General features: G+C 45.2%; 1 protein-coding gene across 4 annotated transcripts in view; it reads left to right on the top strand.

Annotated features, from left to right (window-relative positions):
- The window catches only part of NELL2 (neural EGFL like 2), a 271,279-nt gene that overhangs the window by 58,665 nt on the left and 194,620 nt on the right, over positions 1-17,994 (top strand). For all 4 annotated transcript variants that reach the window (XM_060244945.1, XM_060244946.1, XM_060244944.1 and 1 more), the window contains exons 4-5: positions 9,278-9,451; positions 9,575-9,671. In XM_060244945.1, coding sequence (XP_060100928.1) covers positions 9,278-9,451; positions 9,575-9,671 — 271 coding nt within the window. The remainder of the gene's footprint in view (positions 1-9,277; positions 9,452-9,574; positions 9,672-17,994) is intronic.

Below are 17,994 nucleotides of genomic sequence, written 5' to 3'. Positions count from 1 at the left end.
GCACTCCATTTGTCTTTCTGGGCATCTGAACGCAGGAGCGTACAAGTGAGATGGATTGGCAGTGTGAACCTGCCAATCTGCTCTAGGAGCTTACTGCCCAGAGCACATGAGTGCATGTGTGCATGAATGCATGAGCACATGGCCACTAAAATGTAAGGGGGAAAAAAGAAACCCAAACTGTACTAAGGGGATGGTGTACAACAACCTTGTGAATGTGCCAAAGTGCTCCCTGCACAATATACAGGCACATCATGCAGGAGCATCTGACCAGGATATGGCTGCTGCATTTTGGGGTGGCACAGTTTGAGGCACCTCCAGTGCACACGAAGCTGCCCATCTGTACCCAGCTGTTGAGTCTAGTGCTCTGAAAAGCCTTTGCATCTCTCTCTCGGCTTGACTTCGCAAACGAAGATTTAAGAAGGGTGCAGTAGTCCATGTCTGCTGCAGGCTCGCTGGTGGCTGACAAGACCAATGCGGGACATGCAGATCCGGCCACAGTGGCTGCAGGGAAAAGTCTGATTTGGGGTTGGTGCTGTAGCAGTGCGATTCTTCCTCAATCTCCTTTTGTCCTCAAGACCAGCTATGCGTGCGTTCTCAAAGGAAGAGACAGCCTGGTGGATGGTGTGCCTCCATGCTTTGCGATCTGAGGCTAGGTGAGACCACTGGTGATGGTTGATGCGACAGGTGCCAAGGGATTTCTTCAAGGAGTCCTTGTACCTCTTCTTTGGTGCCCCTCTATTTCGATGGCCGGTGGAAAGTTCGCCATACAGAGCAATCTTTGCATATGGGCCTTTGCATACAGAGCCTTTGCATATGCTTTGCTTAAATGATCAGAATAATAATGTGGATAGCATTTCTCCTGAGGTTAATGAGTAAATAGGATAATTCCTATGCAAAAGTGATGCACTTTTATTAAATGCTCTAAACTGAAAAACCATTAGTCTAGACTGCAGTTATGTAGTATACTAGAATTTACTGGAATTTATGCATTACTGGAATTTATTTGCTTCTGGATGAAATTCAGAGTGCTTACTGTTATCTAGAAAGCCCTAAATGGCCTGGAACTTAACAGTCTTCTTCCATCAAAAGCTGCCCACCAGCTTCAGTTGAAATCCTGCTGCATGTTCCCCACTTATTGGAGTGAGTAAGCACAAGATGCAAGTCATTTTCTGCCGTGGTGCCTCAACTGTAAAACTCTCTTCTCTCATCAATTTGTCAGATGCCAAGTTTGATTTAGATACCAAGCAATAACTTATTTTCCCCAGGATTTCTATTTATGCTGTTTGTTTTCCCCACATTCCATTGTTCCTTCATTTCTACCTGCCTCCTCCCTTCCATGTCTGAATATTTGGTTTAATTATTTTCTGGTTTATTGTCCTTTTTTTTTTTTGCATGGTGGGTTTTATTTTGCTTTGTTGCTTTCACTTGTTGTTTTACTTCTTTATTGGCTTTCATGAGCTGCACATGATAATTTCAAACATTTTAATTATTGAGGCACTTTAAAGTATTGAGGCACTTTAAGGACTAAGATTTGATGAACTGCTTTGCCAGACATCTGACAAAGTGTGCTCTGTACCATGGTTTCATGTGCTTAAAAATGCAGTGTCTGCCTATGAAGGCTTTGATGAGGGTTGTACTTGGCCAGACATGCTTAGAGCCAGCCAAGCCTTAGTAATGCTGCCAGCATCTAAGTCTAAGGGGGTCATCTTGGACTGCTCTTGGCTGTGTATGTCTGGGATAGGGGTGTGCCTGCAAAAAAATCAGCTTTTTAAGGATTCACTTTCAATGGGCCTAAAAATATTGGTGTTTCCTGATATTCCAGATTCCCACTGTTATTATGATATTGGATATGGGTAAATAATTGGGAAACCTAAATTTATTTGGCATTTAAACATTCCTTCTCTTTACTTGTGGAGGTGTGCTGTGGTGGCAGTGTGAAGGAAAGTCATTTAAAAATGCCTTCTCTTCACTCTCCGGAGTTGTGTTGCCTTGGTGGCATGCTTCACAAGTGAAGGGAAGGAGTTTTAAAAATTAAATACCTTCCCTGTACTTGTGGAGGCATGCCTTCAAGGCAGCACAACTCTGGAGAGTGAGGGGGAGGTATTTTAAAATGCCTTCCCTTCACTCACAGAGTCATGCCACCTTGGCAGCACGTCTCAACAAGTGAAGGGAATGCCTTCTCCAAGTTGTGCTGCAGCAGTGGCACAATTCAGCAATATAGCTGACTTAAAGAAGAAGAGAAGAGATTGGATTTATACCCTGCCCTGCACTTCCTGAAGGAGTCTTAGAGTGGCTTACAATCTCCTTTCCCTTCCCCTGCCCACAACAGACACCCTCTGAGGTAGGTGGGGCTGAGAAAGCTCTGACAAAAACTTTTCTTGAGCAGAACAGAGTTATGATTGACCCAAGGTCACTCCAGCAATTGCATGTGTGGAGTGGGGATTCAAACCCAGTTCTCCCAGATAAGAGTCTGCGTACTTAACCACTACACCAAACTGGCTTTTATTTGGGCCAGCTATATGGGTAGCTGAATCAGGGGTGCTGTCACACGTACCATTAGTGGCGACACAGCTCCGTCTCGCTGATGGATTAAATATGTTCGTCCACACATCCACATCTGGCAATCGAGTGTCATCCAGGGTCATTCCGACTTGCTGTGGATCAGTGCTGCATTAATTTGACAGCACAGAAAGTCCGGCCCTTTTTCAAAAAAGCAGCACAAGATCAGCTTTTTCCTGTTTGGACAGCTCACTCATGATACTGCCCCTTGGAATGTTTACTTCCCCTTCCACCTTTTTTTTTAAAAAAAGCCCAGCAGACATGCGCATTGCCAGATCATCCGGGAATCTGAGGTGACGCTTCTGCTTCTCCAATCAACACAGGATCGGAGGGGGGGGGGGGAAACGTTATCCCACTATTCAGAATAGGAAAAAAATCTTTTTTTTTCAATGTGGAGGATTCCCAGATATCATTGTCACTGCTAATTTCCCGGAAAGTAATTCCTGGCAGTTCCTTGGTTTGAATCAGCAACGTTAATTCCGGAAACTTTCCCCCTTCCCCCCTGCCTCTGAAGCAATGTTTGATTTCCCACCTCCAAACAGTTGGGTGCATGTTCAATGGACCCTTCCCCCCCCCCCCCCCCCCAGATATCACCATCTGATCACGCATGCTCGAAGAAAAGAGCGTGATAGTATTGGATGTCTGAACGCTCAACAACAGAATGAGTAGCATTCTTGGATGCTCGTCTGAACGACCCTGCATCAAATCAATATTCAGTGGTTCAAATTTGAGCGCTGCACACCCGCTTTTAATGTGATGTGTGACCGCACCCCAGAATGTTTAATCTGTATTCAGCTGAATAAATACCTGAAAAATACCAATGTTAATTTTTTCAGGTACTGGTTCAGTTTATACTGAATGCACACCCCTAGTCTGGGAGGTGATAATGGGCATAAGACATTGTTTTTATTTTTTTCCTGCACTGCTGGTCCCAGCAATGCTGCCAGTGACTTAAGTGCTTGAACTATAAGTTCCAAGCAAAATTGTCTGGTGTGCCGCTGTCAGCAGGTGTGTAACTCAGGGCTGGTCTGGTCTATGAAAGCTTAGTTGTTTCCCTCTTCAGTAATGTACTGCTTTTGGGCTGGGGTGAGGGTGGGGAGCAGAAGGGAAGAACTTTTTAAATTCTTTTTGGAAAATGCATTTGCCATTCTTGAAACATTTAATCATTCATGACACTATGAGTATCAGAAATGTTTCAGAGCAGTTAAAATATGCTTACTTTGTATTTCTTTTAACCTCTTTGTGAAATCTGGAATGACCTCAAGCATTTGTTTTATATCAGTTCATTAAACTGACTGATGTCCTGCCATATTCGCCTGTTTTCTTCTGAAGGCTGTGCTTTTCTTAATACAAAACTCTTGGCAATTTACAAAATGAGTTTTGGCAACAGGATGTTAATTATTCCAGACAATAAAAGCTCACTAAGTAAACACTTTACTACTAACAAATTATATATTTACTGGCTTCCACAGTGCGCAAAATTTTATAGATTAATAAAGATTTTTCGGTGCAGAAAAAATCTGTGGCATTTCATCAGAAAAATGTGTTTCCAAGCTTCATTTTAGAAATGATGTTTCTAGCACTCATATTTGGAAATAAGAACATAAGAGAAGCCATGTTGGATTAGGCCAATGGCCCAGCCAGTCCAACACTCTGTGTCACACAGTGGCCAAAAAATTTTATATATATATATATATATATATATATATATATATATATATATATATATATATGTGTGTGTGTGTGTGTGTGTGTGTGTATATATGTGTGTGTATATATATATATGCATGCACACATATATACACACACTGTGGCTAATAGCCACTGATGGACTTCTGCTCCATATTTTATCTAACCCCAAATAAAATTTAAAAGTTGTTAACAGTTTTCATTGTTTTATGCACTGAAATTCACCATCTTGTTCTTTCTTTTGGCAAATTATTTTTTCCACATTTCGTTAAATTGAAGTTCACAATAAACAAAGGCAGACGTTTCCTTGGTAACATCCTTAGTATACATTGCCCTGCCATCTTTTGCTGTATGAGTGAAGGACCCAGTTCTGTGTTTGTGTCTTGAGGTGTGGGGTACCTGTTAATGTTCTGAGCAGAGCCATGTTCACTATTTTCTGTAACAATGTTAGTTCTCCTTGACTGTTCGTACAAAGAGCTGCCATCTATGAAAATCTCCTGTAAGTGTGCCTGATCTGAGTGCAGGGAGACACATGTTCATCCCCATTGTGTGAGAGATTAATATCCTGGCTGGGCTCTATATAGTCGTGCTGTGATTGTTTTCAGGCTTGGTAACCTGTGCTGCATTGTGGCTATGAGGCATATATGGATTTGAATGGCAGTTTTGTCAATCTTATTGAGTTCTAGGTGTGGGTTGCTACCTATGCCAAAGTTTTCAGCAGTGTAACATAGCACTAAGGAGAGGGGCATGGGGTAAGGAGACTTAGGATACTGGCAAAGCGTTACTTTGGTCCTGGCATGCTGTTGGTGCCACCTATTTCTAGCTTCTACATTAGTAGAACTGACTCTATACCAGCACAGTGCCATGGGAGGTGCTATGCAAGATGGCATAGGATTAAGCATTTTGCAGACTAGCTTTAGTCTGTAAGTCACACCTGATATTTGACAACTTCCCACTGAATGGAAAAAAGCAAGGCCCAAACAGTGACTCGCACAAAAATTTAACAAGTAGGCTCCTTTGGGGGCATTTCATGTCTATATCTGGAGTTACTTGAGTCACACATGACACAATAATGTCAGCAGACTTACCTGCCACAAGCTAAGGTGAATTAGAAGGTGACAATGCTGGAGCAGTGACTAATGAAACAAAATATTGGGAAGTTCTTTTGTGGATTGGAACATTCAGCTCACAGAGTCCTTTATTTCATTCTTCCCATCATGCTAGCCATTCTCTTACAACATGCTAGCGTGCCCTGGCTTACAGTTAGGAATAACTGCAGTAACATTTGTAGTAGTCCAAACTTAGTAACTGTGCAGTTGCTGCAGCTAAATACCTTAGTTTGTGCTTCAGAGTTATTGTAAATTTTTTAAATGTTGATCTAGAAAATATAAATGGATAGGACCACTCAAGTGGCGATAAAATAAGAATGATGATTGGTGAACTCTTGAGAATTGAAGACAACAGCATGAGGGACAATCTGATGGTGGTAAGACTCTCTTCCTATTGTCCTCTCATAACCCTGAGATTATTGAGACTGTGGCTAAATATCTGTGCTGTGCTTCCAAGAGGAGAGGAATGTTTCAAATGTTGGGGTAATATGTTTTCCTCCTTGCTGATTGTGTACATCTATGCTGTTATGCCAGTAAAGGTTGTTGTTGTTGACAAATGGTGCAGCTAAATACCTTAGTTTGTGCTTCAAGGTTATTGTAAATTGACTTTAAATATTGATCTAGAAAATATAAATGGGTAGGATCACTTTGGCCAGTTTGGTGTAGTGGTTAAGTGTGTGGACTCTTATCTGGGAGGAACTGGGTTTGATTTCCCTCTCCTCCACTTGCACCTGCTGAAATGGCCTTGGGTAAGTCATAGCTCTGGCAGAGGCTGTCCTTAAAAGGGCAGCTTCTGTGAGAGTCCTCTCACCCCCATCCACCTCACAGGGTGTCTGTTGTGGGGGGAGAACATAAAGGAGATTGTAAGCTGCTCTGAGATTTGAAGTGGAGGGTGGGATATAAATCCAATATCATCATCATCGTCATCTTCTTCTTCTTCATCATCATCATCATTCAAGTGGAGATAAAATAAGACTGATGACTGGTGAACGCTGAGAATTGAAGACAACAGTATTTAAAATTAGACTATCTAAGGAATTAGATAATTTTGTAGGAACATATACTGAGTATTCCAGTGCCATTAAAATATCAGAAAAATGTGCTTACTATCCTTGATTAATTAGGGTTGCCCATCCCCAGTTGGGGGCAGGGGATCCCCTGGTTTGGAGGCCCTCCCCACCATTTCAGGGTTATCAGAAACCGGGGGGGGGGGTGAATGTCCACTGTTCACTCCATTATATCCTATGGGGACTGGTCCCTATAGGGCATAATGGAGAATCAGTTGTGGGTATCTGAGATTCTGAGGGGGTTGTTTTTTGAGGTAGAGGCACTAAATTTTCAGCATAGCATCTGGTGCCTCTCCTCAACCCCCCCCCCCCCCAGTTTCAAAAAGACCAGGGGGTCCAATTCTATGAGCCCCAAAAGAAGGTGCCCCTATGCTCCATTATTTCCAATGTAAGGAAGGCATTTAAAAGTAGTGTTGTCCCTTTAAATGTGATGGCGAGAACTCCCTTTGGAGTTCAGTCATGCTTGTCAAAACCTTGTTCCCACTCCACCCCAAAGTCCTCAGATATTTCCTGAGATGGACCTGGCACCCCTAATTCTCATGCCACAATGACATGATGACCTGCTGTTATGGTGAGACATGCTTATCCATCTATGCAGGTTTTAATTTATTCCTTCCAGAATCCCACCAGCCAGTTTTTTTCCTTGATAGGAGAATTGTAACTTTGTGATAACATATTTCAGTGTACATTATATGCTTGGCCTTTTAAAGTCAAACAAGTATTTGGCCCAGTACTTTCTGTGGTAGCACATTTTGTTGCTCCACTTCAGGGATGTACTTCTAGTCCTTAACCACTTGAATTTTATGATTTGCTTTTCATCATGCATTTTCTGTTGTAATCTGAACTCTATGCCTAATTTGTCTCGATCAGTTAAAACTTTGTCATTAACTTGAATGGAGTGCTACCTCTTAGGGCTGAATAGAGAGACGGACCCTTGGTTCTGCTAAATGGTTATTATAACAAACAAACAAATATGATAGCTGTGATCACAAATGAGCAGTCCTACCAGTTAATACTCCACCCCTCAAACCATATTCTTCCCTTCTTTCAAAGGGGCGCAGTAGTTTAATTGCTAGATAGTATGCCGAGAAGAGCTTTTAAGCAGTTAATTTCTTGTGCACCCCTCCTTATAGATGTTTCACTATGAGATTGTATGGAAGGAACATAATTGGTGGTACACAATCTTGTAATGCTGCATATTTTCTGTTGAGGCTCAGCCTTGTGAATGTCAAGCATACAGACTTCAAGATAACCAGTTGATGATTTTGAAACAAAGTATTGGTTTATTGTAAATCCATTGTGCTCATGGTACGACTATATTGAAAGTGATACAGTTTGACACACAATAGTTGACTTTAAAGATTACATCAAAGAGATACTAAAAGAACGCAAGGAATTCTCGCATATACATGTGAAAAGCTACAATCACAGGTTCGGCTATCTTTTGTGGTTACAAACATCCTGGGTCCCAGGCTTTTGCCTGGGAAACTGTCCCAGGGAGGCACTATCTTCAAAGCTGGCATTTCTATATTTGTTACAGTAGGTGAGAATTAGAAGATGGCTTACATAGCTTTGATATGCAACAGAACAGTAAGATAATAAACAATACAGCTTTCTACTGAGAATAAAATGTATGCTTGACAGTGAATTCTTTTTATTATTGTTTATCATGTTAATTAGAAAAGTGGAAAAGCTGTGATGAGGTCTCTTCTTTTTTATATCTAACCTTGCTTGTTTAGTTAGGAATGACCTTGTATCTTTTTAAGTTTGTGCGATGGAGGAAATGATTAAACTGAATTATGTTCTGTCACTATTTTCTATTTTGTTAGCAGCCGGATCTTCAATTAGCTTACACTTCTTGCCAATGCAAAAATGATTTTTGGGGCCACGAACAAGTGAATTATTATAGAGATAAATTTTTATTGCTGACTTCAGTTAACTGCTTTGTTAATATAGAGACTAGAGTGCTTTGAGACACCTTGAAGCTGGGGAGTATAATTTGCAAGGCTAGCAGATAAAACAAACAAACAAAAAATACTGGGTTTTGCCCTGTAGACAGGAATATTTCATTGTAGAAAAGGAACTGCAGGGAAAAGTAAAGTACAATTAGTATCTCTTGCAAAGCACAATTGCATATTTCAATGAACCACATTTTGGAATGATTGGGGCTCTTTTCAATCTGAACTGGAAGGGAGAGATAACAACTTTTAGCAACGACTCTATTGCCCTAAGCCAGGGTGTTGAACTCATTTGTTATGAGGGCTGGATCTGACATAAATGAGACATTGTCGAGCTGGGCCATGTGTGTCATAAAATATAATGCCAGGTGGCAGAGACAGAAACTTTGTAAAGGACACAAACACAAAGATTTTTTTTTTTTTTTTAAAAACATGCTTAAAACATTAGCATGTTAGTCTTAATGGTGTTTTCTTCATATCTATCCCATGCGATCCAGGAAACTGGGCAAAGGAAGCTAAGGCTCTTTCCTTCCTTCCGCAGGGGACCAGTTGTGGGGGGAGTCTCAGCTAGTAGAAGGAAGAGAGGCTTGGCTTAGTAGTTGTGCTGTGCAATTGAGACAGCCTGGCAAAGCAAGCAGGAGGAAGCAAGAAAGAGGGAGAAGGAAGCAGATAACAGCCAGTTGTTTGGGGGCCTGATTCGGCCCCTGGGCTGCATGTTTGACACCCCTTCCATAAGCTGGGCTGCATGTTTGACACCCCTGCCATAGTGGGAAAGCAGATTTTTCTCCAGATAAAAATCTAAGTTTGTGTAATGCTGAATATATGCTATTTTCCCCAGTTCTTATAAATAAATATAAAAATGTTTCATGATATGCTGTTTCATTTTCTGGTGCAGGTACTTGGAACTAGAAAGCAGTGGTCATAGAAATGAAATCAGATTGCACTATCGGTCAGGAAGCCATCGGTCACGCACAGAAGTGTTTCCTTACATTTTGGCAGATGACAAGTGGCACCGGCTGTCTTTAGCAATCAGTGCATCACACTTGATTTTGCATGTGGACTGCAATAAGTAAGTGTAGAGCTGAATTTCCGATTATGGAGGTACAGTGTTTTAGAGCCTAACTCCGTGAAAAAGCAGTGCGTTGATTTTATTTTTTTGCTTCTAAATAATCTCTTTTTCTTTTTGAAACAGGATTTATGAGAGGGTGGTGGAAAAACCCTATATGGACTTACCAGTTGGCACAGCATTTTGGCTAGGACAAAGGAACAGTGCTCATGGTTACTTTAAGGTATGTATACTTCAAGAACAGAATTAACAAAGATTTTAAAATGTAGGCAAAAACTACCTTTATTGAAAGCATTTCATATGTTATAGACGATATCTCAAGTGCATGTAAATGTTAGATGTTTAGCTCTGGTGTTACTTTCCCTGTACATTTATTCAGTGGATAAATTGTTGAATTATGTTTTAGGATTACTACTGTTATGTACTGGACTCTATGTTTGATGGGAGCTTTCACGTGCTCGGGCTACCGCAAGAACGTTGGTGACTACAATATATTCTGAGATCTGGACTCCTAGTATAAACCAATGAGCAGTTCTGGAAAAAGAAGTGAAGGCAGTAACCAGCAGTGTATTTTATCAGCTACATTTGATACATCATTGTGGCTTTTCCTAGAGGTCTGGGATCCTGCCTTATTATTTATTTTATTTATATCCCATCCTCCCCACTGAAGCAGGCTCAGGGCAGCTCACAACATTAAAACACCACAATAGTTAAAAGAATACATATTATAAAAATAGTACATTGTATAAAAATTATACATGCAATAATTAAATCAACATTTCATTTCGTTTGGTGCTAAGATCTAGATGTTATGTCTTATTCCATTTTTCAGTGCAATGGCATTCCATCAATGATGTGTCTCCATGTTAATTAAAGGCCAGCTGGAAGAGGATGGTTTTGCAGGCCCTGCGGAACTGGCTAAGGTTCCACAAGGCCCGCATTTCCTCTGGGAGCTGGTTCCACCAGTGGGGGGCAGCGATCAAAAAGGCCCTTTCCCTGGTGACTTTCAGTTTGGCCTCTTTCGGCCCAGGGATTACCAACAGGTTTTGAGAACCAGATCGGAGTACCCTCTGGGGAACATGTGGGGAGAGACGGTCCCTAAGGTAGGCAGGTTCTTGACCATATAGGGCTTTAAAGGTAATAACCAGCACCTTGTAACGAATCCGGTACACTATTGACAGCCAGTGCAGTTCCCGCAGCCTCAGCTGTATGTGCTCCCACTTAGGGAGCCACAATAACAGCCTGGCCACTGTGTTCTGCACTAGCTGTAGTTTCTGGGTTCGGCACAGGGGCAGCCCCATGTAGAGGGCATTACAGTAATCCAACTTCGAGGTGACCGTTGCATGAATCACTGTTGCCAGGTCATCGCAGTCCAGTAAGGGGACCAACTGCTTCACCCGCCTAAGGTGAAAAAAAGTGGATTTAGCAGTGGCTACTATCTGGGCCTCCATTGTCAGGGCAGGCTCCAGCAGTACCCCCAAGCTTTTGACCTTGTGCGCCATTTTCAGTGGCACACTGTCAAATGCTGGTGGGGGATTTCCCTTCCCAGACCGTCCCGACTCAGGCAGAGGACCTCTGTCTTCACTGGATTCAGCTTCAACCTACTCAGCCTGAGCCATTGCACCACAGCCTACAGCACCAGATCTAGATTTTCTGGGACACAGTCTGGCCGTCCACCAATAGATAGAGTTGGGTGTCATCAGCATATTGGTGACAACCCAATCCATACCTCCGGGCAATCTGGGCAAGGGGACGCATGTAGATGCTGAACAACATCGGGGAGAGCACCACCCCCTGTGCCATCCCACAATTAAGTGAGTGCCTCCAGGACAGGTCTCCCCCAATTGCCACCCTTTGTCCCCGACCATCAAGGAAAGAGGAAAGCCATTGCAAGGCCGACCCCTGAAGCCCTGCATCGGCGAGGCGGCAGGTCAGTAGCCGATGGTCGACTGTATCGAACGTAGCCAATAGGTCTAACAACATCAGCACCGCCTCGCCACCTTGATCCAGATGCTGCTGGAGGTCATCCACCAGGGCTACCAGCACTGTCTCCGTCCCATGACCTGGGCAAAAGCCGGATTGGTGGGTGTCTAAAATGGAAGCGTCATCCAGGAACCCCTGTAACTGCAGCACCACTGCCCTCTCAATAATTTTATCCAAAAAGGGTAAATTCAAGACTGGCCAGTAGTTTGACAATTTGGCCGGATATAATGTAGGTTTTTTCAAGAGGGGACGAACCACAGCCTCTTTAAGAATATAACTGCTTTTGTAGCTTCTAGGACTGATTGCAACAATGAACTGTATATGGATATACTTTGAATATCATTCTGTAACTTCTTCTGGCATAACATGCTGCAGCTTGCTTTCCAAATAATACAGGGAAGTAGGTGGTAATTTTATGGCAGTTCTTACTTATTGTCTGGCTTCCAGGTCCATTTCAGGGTTTTAGTTCTGACCCATAAAGCCCTTCTTGACCGGGAGTCTACATATTCCACAAAGCTACTACTAAAAGCACCAGAAATCTTTTACTAAAATCATCAGTACTAATTATAAGCACAAACACAGAGCCTGCTTCCATAGTAACCTGTTGCAAATATCAATGAACATATTCAGTTGGCATATTTGAAATGTTCATAAACTTTCTGTTACATTAATCTCTATAAATATAATGCTCTGAATTATTAGTTATTCTTTTAGAACTGGACACATTATATTCACTAGTCTTGTAAATTACTTACCCATATGCATACCTCAACCTTTCCAGGGGTGCAGTACAGAATTGATTACCCATTGTAATCACAGAACAGATGCCTGAGTGCTAAGGAAGCAGAAAACTCCACTATCCAGTTATGTTCCTGAGGCAAATAACTAGGGCACAAGAGTGACATTTTTAGGTTGTCTTTTCAGCAACAGTGGAGATGGAACACCCTGTCTCACTCTGTAGATAGTAACCTTGATATAAGACACTGGCAAACTAGATTTTTCTCCACATGCGCATAGAAGACATTCATCCCTTATATTTCTGCAGTCTATGTCATAGGATTGTTTCTTTCTGTTGTGTATAAGAACATAAGAGAAGCCATGTTGGATCAGGCCAGTGGCCCATCCAGTCCAACACTCTGTGTCACATACACACACACACACTGTGGCTAATAGCCACTGATGGACCTCTGCTCCATATTTTTTATCCAATCCCCTCTTGAAGCTGGCTATGCTAGTAGCCGCCACCACCTCCTGTGGCAGTGAATTCCACATGTTAATCACCCTTTGGGTGAAGAAGTACTTCTTTCTATCCATTTTAACCTGACTGCTCAGCAATTTCATTGAATGCCCACGAGTTCTTGTATTGTGAGAAAGGGAGAAAAGTACTTCTTTCTCTACTTTCTCCATCCCATGCATAATCTTGTAAACCTCTATCATGTCATCCCGCAGTCAACGTTTTTCCAAGCTAAAGAGCCCCAAGCGTTTTAACCTTTCTTCATAGGGAAAGTGTTCCAAACCTTTAATCATTCTAGTTGCCCTTTTCTGGACTTTTTCCAACGCTATATCCTTTCGGAGGTGCGGTGACCAGAATTGTACACAGTATTCCAAATGAGACTGCACCATCGATTTATACAGGGGGCATTATGATACTGGCTGATTTGTTTTCAATTCCCTTCCTAATAATTGCCAGCATGGCGTTGGCCTTTTTTATTGCAATCGCACACTGTCTTGACATTTTCAGTGAGTTATCTGCCACGACCCCAAGATCTCTCTCTTGGTCAGTCTCTGCCAGTTCACACCCCATCAACTTGTATTTGTAGCTGGGATTCTTGGCCCCAATGTGCATTACTTTGCACTTGGCCACATTAAACCTCATCGGCCTCGTTGATGCCCACTCACCCAGCCTCAACAGATCCCTTTGGAGTGCCTCAGTATGTGAACTGGAACGTGTATATTTAATGGTGTTCCTGCCTGGCTCATTGGAGCCTGTAGGATTGAGCTTGGGGGACTCGGGAACAAAGGACAGTAGGTTCCAAATCCCTGCTGCCCTGCTCCAATCACAGACTTGGTGCTGTTTTGAATGGTCCAATAGTGTGCTTGCACAGGAATCCTGAGTGTATATAAATTTGCCCTTTTGACCCAGTTCTCCATTCTTAGAGTGCAGCCCTATACTATGCTGTACTGCAATAAAGAGCTTCCTTGCATTGAACCTACTATATTATAGTGGCGACAAGGTTGGGATCCTGGTGAGCAAGCCCCGCAACCGGCACCGCACCACGCATCGCAGCTTCAGCATTCAGTTCCATGCATCGCACCGCCATCACAGACAACATTGCCGCCTCACCAGGAATGGTGCCAGAGTTCAATGCCGCCTGCCTCGAGCAGTGGAAGACCTGGCTGGAATGTCTGGGGTACTACATCGAGTACCATGAGGTCGATGGGCCTAAGAAAAAGGCACTGATGCTCAGCTTTTGTGACATAATCACTCTGAAACTGACTCAGGGCCTCATGGCGCCCACCACGCACAAGAAAGTGTCGTTCGAAGATATCATAACAGCACTCACGTCCCATTTTGCACCGCAGCCGACGGTCCTGGTCTGTTGCTTAGATTTCCGAATCAACCGGTCGGAGACTACGTTGCCATCCTACGCCAGCTGGCACTCTACTGTGATTTTCCCTGGCTGGACGAGGCTCTGAGGGACTGGTTCATCTTTGGCTTGTGACACAAAAAGCTTCATTGGAAGCTAATGGAAAAAAATGACACCGACCTAAAAAAGGCGATCAAGGAGGCAATGGTGTACGAGAAGTCACAGAAGGAGTGACTAATGGCTACTGCACATTGAGCCGCATCCTCATCATCTGATTTGAAGGCAACAACACTCTCAAGCTCCACCATGCGACCCTGAAGCGCTCGCTGCCACATGTGACCGAGACTGTGCCTGCCTGAGAGTGTGCCAGCTGTGAGGGTGCCTCATGAGTGCCGCTTCTGCAAATTCAGAGATTCTGTCTGCCACCAGTGTAGGAAGACAAGCCATCTGGCATGAGTCTGCCGTTCCCTGTCAACCTACCAGACATCAGGGGGAGCAATCTGGCGTCAAAATGGCTGACGCAATGAGGTCACCCTCATTGAAGACCTGCACTCCCTCATGGCATCGACCAGCCAGGTATGCCAACTTTCCATGCCCTCCCGGGAAAAACTAAAAACCACTGGCCTAATAGAGGGCACTCCATGAAAAATGGAGATTGACTCGGGGGCCACATATACAGTCATCTTAGTGCAGACTCTAAAGAAACTGTGCCCTGTGACATCAGGGGGAGCAACCCGGTGCTAAAATTGCTGACGCCACAAGGTGCACTCCTTCGTGGCATTGACCAGCCAGATATGCCAGCTTTCCATGCCCTCCCGGGAAAAACTAAAAACCACATCCTAATAGAGGGCGCTCCATGTAAAATGGAGATTGACTCAGGGGCCACATATACAGTTATCTCAGTGCAGACTCTAAAGAAACTGTGCCCTCAGAGGGGACCCCGGCTGCACCCTTCCCCAGTCATTGTGTGGGACTTCCAGAAACAGGAAGTCACCATACAAGGGAAAGGGTTCTTTAAAATACAATATGGACAGTTCTCAGGAACTTTTCCCCTGCTAGTAGTAGAAGGGGCCCTTTGTAGCTTACTAGGCCGGGCTCGGTTCAATCCCTTGGGAATCCAGGTGATGGTAATCTACCAGACTTCCACTAGTATGGACTTCCAGTGCATCTGCGGGGAGGTCCCATCCATTTTTGATGGGACTCCAGGGACATATATGGGACCCCGCCCCCGTGGCATTGCAGATTAACCCCAATGTGCAGCCCATATGGCTGAAGGCCTGGCACATTCCCTTTGTGCTGAAACTTAAAATCAAGGAGGAACTAGACCGCCTTGTGGCGCAAGGGGTCTTAGGGCTGGTCGCCAATGCACAATGGGAGACCCCTGTTGTCACCCCAGCGAAGCCGAACAGTAGTGTCTGCATCTTCATGGACTACAAATGCACTATCAATAGGGTGCTACAGGACCACGCCTCCCTGGTCCCTGTGGTTAGCCCTGTTCCGGCTTCACCGGCGGGCGCCAAAATTTTTGGCAAGTTGGATCTGGCCCAGGCATACCAACAACTCCCCATGGACGTCGCCACAGCAGAGGCCCATACTATAGTGACTCACCGGGGTGCTTTCCGAGTAAAGCACCTCCAGTTCAGGGTCAGCGTGGCCCCGGGGATCTTAACGGACTCTCTCCTTAAAAGGCATCCCCAGGGTCCAGCCATTCTTTAACGATGTGCTGATAGCTGCAGCAACAGAGGAGGAGTTTGCATTCCACCTCCGCACAGTGCTTCAGCAATTTGATGCAGCGGGGCTTAAGGTAAAGAGGGAGAAGTATATGCTGGGGGTTCCAACAGTCAACTTCCTGGGCTACACAGTGGATGCTAGTGGAATCCACCCAGCACAGAAGAAGATCAAGGGCATCTTTAACGCCCCCGGCCCCCACCAAGGCAGAGCTGCAAGTATTTCTCGGCCTCCTGAACTTTTATCACACTTTCCGCCCCCACAAGACAGCAGTATCCAAGCCTCTACATAGGCTCCTGGGCAAAAGGCTCCATGAGTTTGGGGTCACCAGCAAGTCGCTGCCTTTCAGGCGGTAAAAGACATCTTAACTTTGAATAGCTTGCTGGCGCACTTCAACAAGTGGCTGCCCATTGTTTTGGCCTGCGATGCCTCCCCCTACATGGTGGGCACAGTCCTAACTCATGTGCTGCTGAATGGCCGTGAGGTCCCGATGGCCTACTGTTCAAGGACATTGCATAAACCGGAGCGCAACTATGCACAGATTGGTAAGGAGGGTCTGGCCATAATGACGGGGGTAAAAATGTTCAATGATTTCGTCTATGGCTGGCCCTTCACCATCCTGACAGACCACAAGCCCTTGCTTGGCCTATTTGCCCCGACCGCCAAACGCCCCAGATGTTGTCACCATTGGTCTTGCGGTGGTCTATCTTCTTTGCGGGGTACCAATACACCCTCCTGTACCGCCCTGGGAAAGTGATGGACCACGCGGATGCCCTAAGCCATCTGACACTGCCATTGGCGGACCCAGCTCCTGCTCCAGTGACCAGATTGTGCTTCTGGAGTCCCTCCCAGACCACCCTGTACACATTAAGGACATTGCCTGCTTTTCCACCAAGGACAAGATCCTCTCCCAAGTTTTGGACTGGGTGTGGAGGGGATGGCCCACTAGCTGGGCAGGCCCAGATTTTACTGCATATGCGTCCCGTCTGGATGAACTTTCGGTACACAAGGCTGTTTGTTGAGGGGAAGTAGGGTGGTGGTGCCCCCAGCTCTGCAGCAGCAAGTCCTCATCGCACTGCACAAAACTCACCAGGGGATCGTGAGAATGAAGGCACTCACCCCCAGCTATGTTTGGTGGCCCAGGATTGATGATGCAGTCAGGTCCTGCGTCACCAGATGCCAACCCTGCCAGGAGACGTGACCAGCACCACCCCGCGCGCCAGCGCAACATTGGGAGTCCACGTGCAACCCCTGGTCCCGCCTATATTTGGACTTTGTGGGGCCCTTACAGGGGCAAACTTTCTTTCTAATAGTGGACTCCCACTCAAAATGGGTGGAGGTAGTCCCCGTGGCATCTACCTCTTCCCGGGCCACCATCAGCGGCCTCCACTGGGTCTTTGCATTGCACAGCCTGCTGGACACTCTTGTCTCTGACAATGGAACTGTGTTTACCTCAGATGAGTTCCAAGACTTCTGTGCCTGGAACTTAATTAGGCATATCAGGTCAGCCCCTTTCCACCCGGCCACTAACAGTCAAGCTGAAAGAATGGTGCGAATGACTAAGAAATCTCTCTGCCACATCATCCAAGTGGACTGGGAGGCCTACCTTGCCAAGTTTTTATTGACCCAGCGTTCTATCCCCTCTATGGCCACTGACCACACCCCAGCGGAGCTCCTAATGGGCCAGCAGTTGTTCACCCTTCTGGACTGGTTGCACCCAGACCAGGTCCTGGACCTCCAGGAGGTACCAGAGGCGATTAGGGCACCCCGCAGGTTAGGTACTGGAGATCTGGTCTTTGCAAGGAACTTCGGGGGCGGCCCCACATGGATCTCAGATAGGGTCACCTGGATTCTAGGGTCAGTCATGTATGAAGTAATCACAAAGGGCCGGTCCACCCTTAGGTGGCACATCGACCAACTACGGTCATGTGAGGCCCCAGGTGATGAGGTCAAGGACTACAGTCCTGACAACCTTCCCGCTGCTCCAACTCCTCCATCGACCGAGATGCCCAAAGCAGAGGCCCTGGCTCCCACAACCTGGGCCAAGCCAGTAGCCACCAAGAACTCTGAACCTCCGGCCAAAAACCCTGCATCACTGGCCCCTCTGCTCGCTGTGCCTGAAGCTGCAACCGCTCCTCCACCCACTCCGGTGCTCAGGCAGTCCACACAGGAGCACTGCAAGCTGGCCTACCTAAGGGATTATATCTGTTAAGGCTTGAAAACTAGGGAGGGATGTTGTGTATGTGG

Source organism: Heteronotia binoei, chromosome 8 (genome assembly GCF_032191835.1).
Source record: "Heteronotia binoei isolate CCM8104 ecotype False Entrance Well chromosome 8, APGP_CSIRO_Hbin_v1, whole genome shotgun sequence".
Taxonomy (NCBI): domain Eukaryota; kingdom Metazoa; phylum Chordata; class Lepidosauria; order Squamata; family Gekkonidae; genus Heteronotia; species Heteronotia binoei.
Note: the sequence above shows the minus strand (reverse complement) of the source record. Positions and strands in the feature narration are given on the sequence as shown.